The 12,121-nt window shown below is 39.0% G+C and overlaps 1 protein-coding gene across 3 annotated transcripts in view; it reads left to right on the top strand.

Annotated features, from left to right (window-relative positions):
- Positions 1-11,455, top strand: part of cadm2b (cell adhesion molecule 2b) — a 140,372-nt gene extending 128,917 nt beyond the window's left edge. For 2 of the 3 annotated variants that reach the window (XM_020646318.3, XM_020646316.3), the window contains 6 exons: positions 2,786-2,944; positions 3,246-3,336; positions 3,526-3,704; positions 7,622-7,648; positions 9,391-9,513; positions 9,625-11,455. In XM_020646318.3, the coding sequence (XP_020501974.1) occupies positions 2,786-2,944; positions 3,246-3,336; positions 3,526-3,704; positions 7,622-7,648; positions 9,391-9,513; positions 9,625-9,743 (698 nt within the window). In that variant the 3' untranslated portion in view covers positions 9,744-11,455. The remainder of the gene's footprint in view (positions 1-2,785; positions 2,945-3,245; positions 3,337-3,525; positions 3,705-7,621; positions 7,649-9,390; positions 9,514-9,624) is intronic. The other variant, XM_020646317.3, reaches the window with a different exon arrangement.
- The last annotated feature ends 666 nt before the right edge of the window (positions 11,456-12,121 follow it).

The raw sequence follows: 12,121 nt of genomic DNA on the forward strand, positions 1-12,121 counted from the left end.
GTCAAAATAATGTGTAGTTATATTTGTGAGCCTTTCACTACATCACAATTTTCTATTTATTTATCTTCAGTGTTTCTTTCTGAGCCTTTTTATTAGACTAATGGTGCAGGAACTACTTCTGTGTCAAGTTGAGCCAAACACTGAAATATGAAAGTCTTTGGAGAATGAAACAAGACTCCACTTTTCACAGCTGCTACAAATGTTTTTTTTTAATACAAGTCTTTAAATCTTCATTGATTTCAAATATTACAGAATGATAGAAAATAGGTCCAAATGAATGGACAAACCCCTTGTTATAGTAAAAGATGTTGTATGTTCCTCTCTACAACCACATTGAATCAGACGGTTAAAGATCAATTTCACAGGAAACCCAGATACAGCTTCACCAGCTCAGTAGTGTTGAGCTTTTCTCATGGGTGCTTGTACCCCCAAACTACCAATAATAATGATGCTTCATTAAGATTGAGCAAGTTCCAAAATATCATTAGCCTTACACCAAATGAGGCATTTGTACCTTATGAATATGAGCTGAAACTTTGCTTTCAGCAGCAACAAATGTAGAAAATAGGTCACAGAATGAAGTACCATACTGGGCAACACTTAATAAAACATGCTTTTAATACTTATTGGTCAGCAGGCAGGAGGTTGCAACTCTGCAGTAGGTTCTGGCATCGCAAGTTTTAAAGTTGCAAGTGTAAAAAATGAATTTGCTATTAGAGAATACATCTCGGGTACTCATAACATAAACAAAGACCTAATTTGTTATGCAGTTATATCTTCAAGGCTGGGCAAACCTTGGCTGACCCAATGAACAATTACCATTTTTAATTGTGTCTTTTAAAAAAAAAAAAACTATAACAGGTCCACACTTTGTAAACTGTAAAATGCTGCCACTAAACTTCCACTTTGTTAGAACATGCACAGAGGAGATGATGACAGCAGTGCCCCCAGTTGCCTGAATGTTAGATCTGCTTGCCTGCTGGGGGTCTGGTTCAAAGCAGGTGAAAACGGGCACATTCACATTCTTATGAAAGCTGCCTCGGCGTGCTCTGTGGCGATGCTAGCAGCCGCCCTGAAAGAGACTGACAGCTTCTCTGTGGCAGCTCTGATGCTACAGGCGACGTGATGAATGAGAGGGAAAGCTGGAGAGATTTGTGTTTTGACACCACAGAGGTACTTACTATCCCCCCTCAATACTTCAGGGCAAGATGCAAGGTCTTTGGCTCAAACATGCAAGGCCTCTGACTTTCCTGTCTGCTCAAATGATATGTGATGTTTGAAATTACGTTTAAAAAATAATCTTATTTGTGATGCATTAATCATAACCAGCATGATGTCCTGGAGGCTTTGGAGGTTGGACTGAAATGGTGTTTTTTTTTACTATCCTCCCATTTTGTAGTCCTCTTCTTTTTTTTCTTCTTACTGCTATTACTAATACAGGGCAGACTTCAAAAAGTGCTAAAAGGGTAATAAAAACAATCTTTTCCAATCACTGACATTACCCGTATACCAGATTTTAAACTGGTGATGTCAACAACTTCAATAATTGCTGTTTATAATAAAATGGAAAATGAAATTAAAAAGTAAATAAGCTTTGAGGAAAAACTTATTAGAAACACCAAAATGAGCATTATCTGCATTATTTCAGGATTCATTAAGCCATTACAACTCATCGCCCTCAAATCATTCTTGTATGTATAGAAGAAAAAACGAATGAGCAACATGAAAATGATTGAGAGTAGCAGTTTACATTACACATGAAAGAAAAACAGTCGAGTGGAACAAATGGGACAAATGAACCCAAAATGAAGATGATTTCTGGGCGTTATTGCAAGGAGCTCTTAGGAGTTAATAGACCAAGGGATTGAACGAATCATGTGCTGCTTGTGCGTTTCTGTGTGTTACTTGTGAGTAAAGGAGTGGAGTGAGTATATGTCAGTATGATTAAGTTGGTTTAGCGCTGGACGGTTGAAAGTCCAGGCAGATGAAGAGATGGAAGTGGAAGGATGTAGTGTAGTGCGAGTTGCGAGGAGTTTAGCGTCTCCTGTGAAAAGTCTGTCTAGGCCTGTCGTCAAGAAATGCCTGTGTGCTTTTCGCCTTGTTAAGTGGCTGTGTACAGCTGGTTCTATGGAAAGTGGTGCCACCACACAAAGCGCTGACAGGAGAGTAGCAGCAAATTGCAAAGAAATGTTTCCAATTATAAGTTAAGAGTCATCTCCAGATATAAACAACATCAGAGGGTATAGAGAAGAAAAAAAACTCAACTCGAGATCTGAAGCTATGAAAAGGGTGAATGTCTGGACATGAGAGTTAGACAAAGCAGACAGAAGAAAGAAAAGATTTGACTATGGAACTAAGGAAATCCACCCTGCACTGCCGGGGGAGTGTGTGCCTGTTTGTTGACTGGGATGTTTGAGAGATGGTCCTAGAGGAGCAAACACACCCAACCAACCGAGTCAACGCTCATACGGCTCTCCCCTCAATATTCACTCTACTTTGACTTGACTTTCAAAGGCCAAGACTCTCTCCCTCAAAGGAGATGCAGAGGAAAAACAACAACAAAACCGCTGCTGCTGTCTATGTCAGAAATGAAAAATCTTGAAATAAAATGTCTTGTTTCTCACGTTATAGTTAAAGTAAAAGCTGGTTTCTGTTTTTCTCTGCTTCTTTTTCGAAATATAATTCCTTGCATGTGGAGCTTCCACAAAACCCAGACCCGTTCCCCATATAATACTACAAATTGTAAGTGGCTGTTACCCATTTTCATTTTTCTGACTCTCTCTAGGAACTACAAAGACAAATGCCACTGGAAAATCCTTCACAGTCAGGAGTAGTCTCAAATTGCGTGTGGACAGACGAGATGATGGCGTCGCCTACACCTGCCATGTGGACCACGTGTCTCTGTCCAACCCTTACATGACCACTGAGGTCCTGGAGGTCCACTGTGAGTGCAGTCACACCCACCCTAGAAAGCAGGATTAGGCAAACGATTAGCAATGAGAAAAGACAAGGATTGAGATTACATTTATGTCTGCAGGTTTAGCTTTGCAATTGCTCAGGATTAGTGTGGGATTAGTTTGCAGGTAAGGGATTAGTTCCAGGCAGAACAGGGATATGTGCTAAAGCTAAGAGCTGCCCTATGGGTAAAGAACTAACTACTGTTGTACTTTGCCAGTGCTGCAGTTAAAGCCTCCTACACAGAGCGCTGTCACAGCATTGGATTCTTTTCCATCTCTTCTTCACAGATGCTCCCCATCTGGAGATCGCAAAATCATTGATTATTCCACAGGAAGGGCAATACTTCAAACTGGAGTGTGTTTCCATAGGCAACCCAATGTAAGTTGGCATTCATTTATAATCTCAATTTGGTGCCAGTTACTAGAATGACAAGAGGCCTACATTGGACTTGAAATGTGATTTATTTTCATTGAAGAAGTTTCATTTCTTTAGTTTTTTTATTTATTATTTCTTCACCTGTAGGAAATAGAAAGCAGAAAAAAGTATTGTTTGTATTTTCTTTCCCAGACCTGAACCAGTGCTGTGGTCTAAAGATGGAGGGGAGCTGCCAGACATCGAGCGTATGATTGTGGAGGGCAGGGAACTAACCATCACCACACTAAACAAAACAGACAACGGCACATACCGCTGCGAGGCGAGCAACCACCTGGGGACCGACAGTGCTGAATATATACTGTTTGTATATGGTGAGTCCAGAACAACTAGTCTTTTTATGGATGATCAGTTCTGTTGTTACTTTATATTCCAGGCAGAGGACTTTTAAGTCTGTGAAGTCTCGTGACCAAAGAGCGATCATAAAGCATGAAATCAAAGTAATTTTAATTTTAATGTTATGCTTCATTTATGTCTAAATCAAATAGATTTCACACTTGAAGTTTGAGACAGAATTACATTTTATTTGTGTTGTGAAGCTGTTATAGCGCAGGTTGATTTGAAAAGTTTCCAGAGTATGAACCAGCAACAAAATTGAAATTCTGAGGATGGAAATCAATTTCAGACGAGGTATTCACTGCGATTGATTACAAGTAATGATATTCAGTTATTTTTCTTACGCTGCTGAGATGAACTCAAAACCAATGGGCTGCCTTGAGCGGAGTAACAAAATGAAAAATATCTCAAATTCAACATGAAAAAATGGACAAGACTAATAAAGTAATTTTCACCCCCAGCAGACATAAACCTTTACAGTTTGCTTTTCATTCAGCTATGCACACTCACACTGATACCAGCTTTCCACTGGGGCTGCACCTATCCAGGTTCAAAATTAGAGTCATATGTTTTCAAATGTTAGTAAATTAAGCTGGCTCAGATATGAGAAAAGAGCAATTTGTGGACCTAAACTAATGCAAGAAAGTAATGTGCATTGTTACAGATGAATTTGTTTGCTGCAGGACACCCAATTTGTAGATTTCCTCTTGAGTCCATTTCCAATTGGTGCCTCTGCATTGCACAGGATAGCCCAGATTTCCTCGCTGAACTATACATATTGCCACACAGGTTTAGCTTTTGGACTGTCCCTGGGAGGAAATGGGGAAAAAGTGTTAAGGATGCAGAATTTAGCTCCCCGAGACCGCCTGGAGGAGAGATAAGTTAATCCGAGACAGTGGAGCTGCTGAGAGAATAAAGACAGCATGGTGCAGGGAATGGATCATTAATGCCTCTGCAGCACATGTTTATAAACGTTTATCAAATACAGGCAAGTAACAATAAAACAAATCAAGGAGAGAATATTAAAATTCAACATGGCGTTATTTGAGGGGCTTTTGTGGCTAATCAAACAGTCACACACGACAGTGCAGTTTGTTTCAAGACACTGGGTTCATTCAGGCTCAGGCACAGTCAGTGGATGCACAGCACACTCTTTGTCCGACTACAAGGGAAGAGGTTTTTGGGGAGAGGAAGGCCTTCTTTGACAAAAAAAATGAAGAAAGGAAGATGACACACACGAAAATTTGTCATAAAAACATATTTGTACTTTCCCAAATTAAAAAAAAAAAAAACCTTTAAATGAGTTGAATTACCTGGGCTGCTTTCTACATGCGTTGTATCGGGGAGCTGTTTCTCCTATTTGTCAGATTACCCGAGGAAAGAGTTAAACTTGTAAGCAGCGCTCTCACACATAACACAAAGGTCCTGGTTCCTCGGGAAGGATGAAAAATTGAGTCAAGCGTTTAAAAGATGTGCGAGACGGGCTCATTTCCACTGATGATGACAGTCATTCTTCAGAGCTACGCCGTGTCTGGCTGAATACTTCCCGGGGTCTCTCCGGATCGTCTCAGCCTCTAAGCCTAATTTGCTAATGACAGGAGAGCTGAGAAGCAATAAATGTCATCACTCTGCCTCAATTTATCACCGTCTGCAATTATGCTCCTTCATACACTGTATTAAAAAAAGCAAAGAAATGGCGTATAAAAATGACTCTGAGTGAGATGTTAGACAATTGGTTACAGGTAGGAGTTTAGTTAAATACAGGCAAGGGGTGACTGCATCTGCTGGCTGCAGCTTCTCAGCCCCTCACCCTCGTTTATCTCTTGTTCTTTCGTGTCAAAAAGCACGACATCAGATGGTTTTTATGTTCTCTGCATTGTGGTTTACTTTCCCACTAACACTCGATTGCCTGAAAAGGTAATCTATGTAGGAAATATGAGTCCTTCATTCATGACTTGACCTTTATTACAAATACTTTGCTGAAAGATTTCATTCATTCACAGCTTGTCCTTTGTGTGACTTAAAATATATCTTTTTTTTTTATTATTCATTACTTTGCCTGTACTCACCGAGGTTAAACACAAACATCAACCCCATTGCACCAGCCATATAAAGTCCTTGATTAGTGCCATCTGATTTTAAGTTTCCTCATGTTGAGCCTCTTGTCCATAGAGGTTTGTCTTTGCTCCCTATTGTTCTCTTTTTTTTTCTTTTTGTTTAGCAGGCATCATCACCTTATTGTCTCCATCTCCAGCTTCCTGCTTCTCTCTTAAGCCTCCACTCTTCCAATCTTTTTACGCTGACATTTTTGCATCAGGCAAAGGCAGTCACAGCTGCTTTCATAGGTCTGCTTGCTCCCCCCCCCCCCTTCAGCCCCACCTCAACACTCACAAACATGACACTGTTGATGATTGATGAGCTAACAACTAGGCTTTGAGCTAGAAAATAGCATTGTTTTACTGGATGAATTCGATACTCTATTTTTTGTCTTTCTTTTCTGCTGTCGTTTTTTCACGCACAGCTCCGCCGCCTCACCTGCATTTTTATTACTGCTTCTGATTAGATTTATTTTCCACAGCTAACAATACTCAGCCATTCAGCACATCAGGTTTTTACTGTTCGTCAACCATTGCTTACATTTGCATATTCACAGGAGCAGAAAATAGAAGACATGAGAGTGTTTATATTTTTGTTACAAGGCTGAATGGTTGCTACCATTACGACCAAACATAAGAGCACATGCAATTACCTCCGAATGATGTTTATCAAAATGACATGCTCCATGTGTTTACTTCCGTTCATGCCTCTGAATGGAATTAGAGTTGTTATGTGTGCCTTTGAACATGCTTAATGTTTGCCTTGATCGTCAAAATAACTTCAATGGGGCATTTAGTATTTTATATAAAGCATAACTGTTACTCACATTTGGGACGCGCTCTAATGTAGAATTTTTCAATGAACCCAACAGGGGCCATGTTACATTTTTCTGAAAACAGTTGCATTAACATTTAAATTGTTTCATCTAAACACATAATGACATTATTCTTAAGGCAGAGCAAACATGTTGCATTTAATGTCATATGAGATATTTACATTTTTTTTGTTCTATATCCTAAACCCTGAATTGCTTCCATCCATGTTTATTAGCTTGTTGTCTTATTGATTGTGTTTGAGAGCAAAACAGTCAGCAGAAAAGCTGGAAACTGGTATCAGCAATATGTAGTGCTTTGACTGTGCAGTAGAAACAAAAGAGGAGCCCACTAATGATAACTTTTGCTTCATAGAACTATCGGTGTTAACATTAGTTATTTTCTACCACACCTATCCTTCATTACTCCTAAGGCGACTGCATGCTCTCTATATTAAAGAGTTGGTCAACACAAAGTGCAAATAACACGTTTTCTAATTTACCTCTAGGGATGTTAGCTCTTCCGTTATTTCTGGTTTTATGATATTTGTCTCATGATCTATGCATTCTCGTAATGGTGGTGAGTGGATTTTTATTTAATGCTCAAAATTTTAAAAAAAAGGAGCAAAAATGTTTGTGAGATGCTTTTCAGCCTGAGCAGCTACCGAATATCTTTACGGCTCCATATTCCAAGACTTCAGTGGGAAAATCTCAGTATGTACATTTTTGTTTTCATCCTGTCCTTATTTATGTATCTTGTACCGCTCTCTCAGTGACCTTTTCAAGTAACTCCAGTTAAGCATTCATTTGCCTCTGACAGCAAGCCCCGCTTACCGTCTCCACTGCACGCTGTCAAAGTGAAAAGTAGAAAAATAGTTCATGCTAATATCTCATGTTTCCTTTGAACTTTGTGGTCACCTTCTTTATCACGGTGTTGTTCCCCTCGTCTTCCCCCACTGCTGTCAATGTCTGCAACCATGGCAACAGCCAAAGACTTTCCAGGGCCTACAACAGGTAAATATCTCTCTAGCAGTCATTGCAAGCCAGATTAACAGTATGTGATGCTGGATCTGGATTTGGGTCAGGACACATCACGACCTCCACACAGCATGAGCCAAACCATCACCATGCATGGATGCTCACTCTGCTGACGCCAGCTGCTTTGTCTCCAGCCATGTCACCGGCTGCATAAGTTATCACACAATATGTTTCTGGTTTGGTTTGTCTTTGCACAAAGAAAAGAGACGGCTTTATCTGAGCGGAGCTGGCCTGGAGATTGTTTCTGTGCCAGTGTTTAAATATTTGATTTCAGATCTTGTGTTTACAGCAAAGGGGGAAGTCCAAATTCTTGGTGGGAACTCTTTATCTTTCACATTTCTGACAACATATTATCGGGAAAAAATATTTCTGTTTCCAGGTGCTTTCATGAATACATTCATGTGCCAGGCAGTTGCAGAAAATTGGTTTGCTCTGGTTTGTATATGTAGGAAATATGTATTTGGAATAAGATGTTAAGAAGTCGGAATGTCTAATCTGAAAGGATGGAAACAGAATAATTGTCAAACTAATTTATTGGTGTCCTTCCTAAATGTCTGTAGTTTTTCATTTTGTGAAGGTTAATTTCTTGTTTAATGTCAATGTTTTGTTTGTCTCTTTTGTTTAGATTGACATACAGATCCTAAGAGTATGTCGAGTATTTAAGCTCTGAAATCTGGTTCTATTCGTATGAATATGTGATGGTGATTCACTCCCACTGTAAGGTGAAAGCAAATGTAGTCAATTGTGTTAATTTGACAATGCGGTGTAGGAGGAGCAGTTTGCAGCAGCTGTGTGATACCAACATTTCTTATGCCCCTTGTTGACAGTGGAATCAGCTGTACAGATCATTATTTCCATCCACATGCAACCAAAACTGAGTTGATTAATTTGTCTTCCAAATCAGTTATTGCTTCAAAGTCTGAAGCAGTTCTATCCTGCATGGAGTAATAAAAAATGAACTGCATGTTTCACGTCTTCATTCCTTTTGTTAACTTCCCACACTTTGGGTTGCTGAAATGAGGGTTGCATTCTGATATAACGAGGTTTGTTGAAACATCCCCGCCGTCATTTCCCAGGGTCACTTTGCAAAAGTGAGCACAAGCCATAGCCATTCATCAGCTTGAGATAATGAGAGCACACAAGGTGCACTGTAAAGACACAGTCACTTAGAGTTTATTACAGGACAGACACAAAGGCATGCTCCTACCTGGGAAACCTTCAGCTCGCTCTCTGCCCAGAGGAAGCCTCATGTTAAATAACTCGTATTTAAAAATCCTGCTCCTCAGCCGCAGAATCCAGCAGGGAGCAAGGGGAAACACAAAAGATAGCATGTGTAGAGGTTCTGCTGGAAAAATAACAAAAACATCAGTCAAAGCTTTAATATTCTTGCATCATTTTGTTTCCTTTAATTCATTTTATTTTGATTTGTGCAAAGATTTGTGGTACATCGAATGATTATTTATTTTCTACTTTAATTTGAGCTCTTCAAAGCAGCCTTGTCAGGTTTTGCCACATAAAACAGAAACTCATTTGGGAATGTTGTGCGTTTTGCTTTTAAGCAACATCTGCCGTTTTTCAGGATGATTGCAGGTGTAAAATATTTCCATTGCAGTTAAAGAAATGTCTACAGCTGAGTTAGACAGCAGCCACACATCTTGCAGGTGTTAACATAATCTCCCCACTCTCCCCTCCATTCCCTCTATCCCCGTTCTTTTAAGATCCCAATGCTTTAGGACAACATGGACCTGACCACGCCTTAATCGGCGGCGTTGTTGCAGTCGTGGTCTTCATCACCATGTGTCTGATAATAGTTCTTGGACGATATCTGGCAAGACATAAAGGTAAAGTCACTTGAGCTCCCCTTGAATAACAATTGTCTTGCTTTGGATTAAACGTATAATCTGGTTCCTTTCAGCAGGAGGTTAACTTAATACGGCTCTGTATTTCTTCAGGAACGTACCTAACACATGAGGCCAAAGGAGCAGAAGACGCACCCGACGCAGACACAGCCATCATCAATGCTGAGGGGAACCATGTGCATGCAGAGGAAAAGAAAGAGTACTTCATTTAGACTTCTGTTGCTCTTTCCCTTGGTTTCATGACTACTTTTGACAGCATACATGCAAATTTTAAGCTGCCTCAGCTTCACCACATGATCCGTTTTGCTTTACTTATTCTTTTGTCTTCTACAGAAAGCTAATGTTTGGATATGCTTGTTTTCAAAGCATTTGCTGACAATACAGGCTTCTTCTTTTGTAATTAATGTAATCCATGTACAATTGAAATTGTTTCCATTTCTGTCTCACGGTGCCTAAATGCTGTACATTTTTCTGCATTTCTTTCATGGCTTGCATTTTTTCTCTCTACTCATTCTGACTTTACGTTACTCCACTTTATGTACCTGTACTTTTTTTTCATTATTCAAACAGAAATGTGCTTAAACTCGAGTTGGAGTTAAGTCTTAACTTTTCAAACTGTAGAAAAATGTCATCATGTTGTCACACATTATCATCAGAAGGTATAAAAAGTGTGTTTTGGAAGTTTGCTAGCATTAACCATAGCAGGCCATAACTACATACATTCACAGTGTCACATTGACAACATAGATAGACGACATCTAGATCAAATCCAATCCTTCTTAGCACTGTCTGAATATTTCTGCATTGATTGATTTTCATTTTTTACACATGCTGTTGATTTGTACCAACATAGTTAAAAAGATTAAAGCACAAAAGTCTGAGGACTGACATGAGGGGAGAACACAACCACTGATTCTTGTCTCAGGATTCAATACGAGTCGAGATGGAGTGATGGGTTCCACCCGATAAAGATTTTCAGTTCACTTGCCGTTACCGTCATGGATGAGAAACTTTGATTTTGATGTAAGATCCAAACTGAATGAGTGGAACCTCGTGACGGTTCATTATTTATGTTGAATTTAATTGAACAACTATGCTCAATGTGTGGATATTGCTGTAAAATACTTTGCTAACGTGAATATTGGTGAACAATATTGTTGAATCTTGGGATCTCTGATACATTGCAGTTTGTATATTAGCATATACAGTATTTAAAGTATTCCACAAGTCTTAATTTCTGCCAATTGTTTTACAAGAGGTTGTTTTGCCTGATGTAAATAATGTGTAAGTATTCAATTTTAGTAAAAGATCGAACACCGGTTATAGATTTTGGTTTCAGGTCATTTCATTTGATGTCAATTTGACGGGATTCTTTTAACACTTTTTCAAACAGGGATTCTGATGAATTACTTAAAATGTAAAAAAAAATATGTTAAAAAAATAAATGTATTTATTATGATTGACATTTATTATATGATAATATATTGATTGATATTATTGCTGTTACTAAAGTAGTTGTCTGACATGAACTTTTCCATTTTTTAATTCTGTAACTTCTCATAAAAACAATACAAGGATCACCGTTATGGCCTTTGAGTTTGCTGCAAACAGTACTAATGACATGTTGAGGCATTGGTGAATCAGACATCCCCTCACTGTATAAAGTCACTGTATCAAAGACATGTCACCACATTGCCAATGCTCATACATGTTATTTTGTTAGTTCCATATGATGCTATAAATAAGTCATTTTGTACAAAGTTTGAATCGCTGTAATTTATTTGCTTTTTATGGGGGATGTGTGAGGTTTGCTTTTTTCTCAGTATTGAATATTCATTTTTCAACTATGCCACTGTCAAAGAAAAAAAGAGAGAAAAAGAGAGACAAAGTGTGGATTAAAATATGAACAACTTGAAAACTGCCATTTTGTTGTGACTAGGTTTGTACCTTTAAATGCACTCAGGAGGAATTCTTTGTGCTGGTGAATCACATTACATTACCCACAGTCATAATATGAGTCTGCTTACCTACAGAGATATAAAAGGCAAAAATATGTTGATGGACAGTGCTTTGACCAAAGCTGCACTCTAATTGTTGTACCATGACACTGTCAAGTATTACTCAGCCTTTAGTATTAATAATATAAGCAAAGAGTTTAAGGATTAAAAAAACATGGAGCTCCTCAGGAAGATTGCATGAAGCTCTCAGCTCCTCTCATGATTTCTGCATTAATACAGGGTGACAAAGGGAAGACTTGAGTCTCCCAAAATTCTTCCCTGCCTCACTGGAGCTGGCTTCGATATGCTTGAAGTGGCTTCATGAAACCACCCGCTGATGTTAATACAGCAGCCTGCTGTTGCCCTTGTTTTAACAAGCTTGAGAGAAGAAGTGGGCTGAGGACAACTGGAGGCAAACCACTTCCTGATGTGGCATTATGGATAGGATTTTGAGGATACAGCTGATTGCTTAAATTGAGAGTGAAATGATAACACTTAAGATGAAAACTCCAATGATCCCCGCAGGGAAATTAGATCACTGAAAAAGCAGATAGTTATATCATCTATGTGGGAAAAGAGACAGAGGGAATAAG

This window comes from Labrus bergylta, chromosome 11 (genome assembly GCF_963930695.1).
Source record: "Labrus bergylta chromosome 11, fLabBer1.1, whole genome shotgun sequence".
Taxonomy (NCBI): Eukaryota; Metazoa; Chordata; class Actinopteri; order Labriformes; family Labridae; genus Labrus; species Labrus bergylta.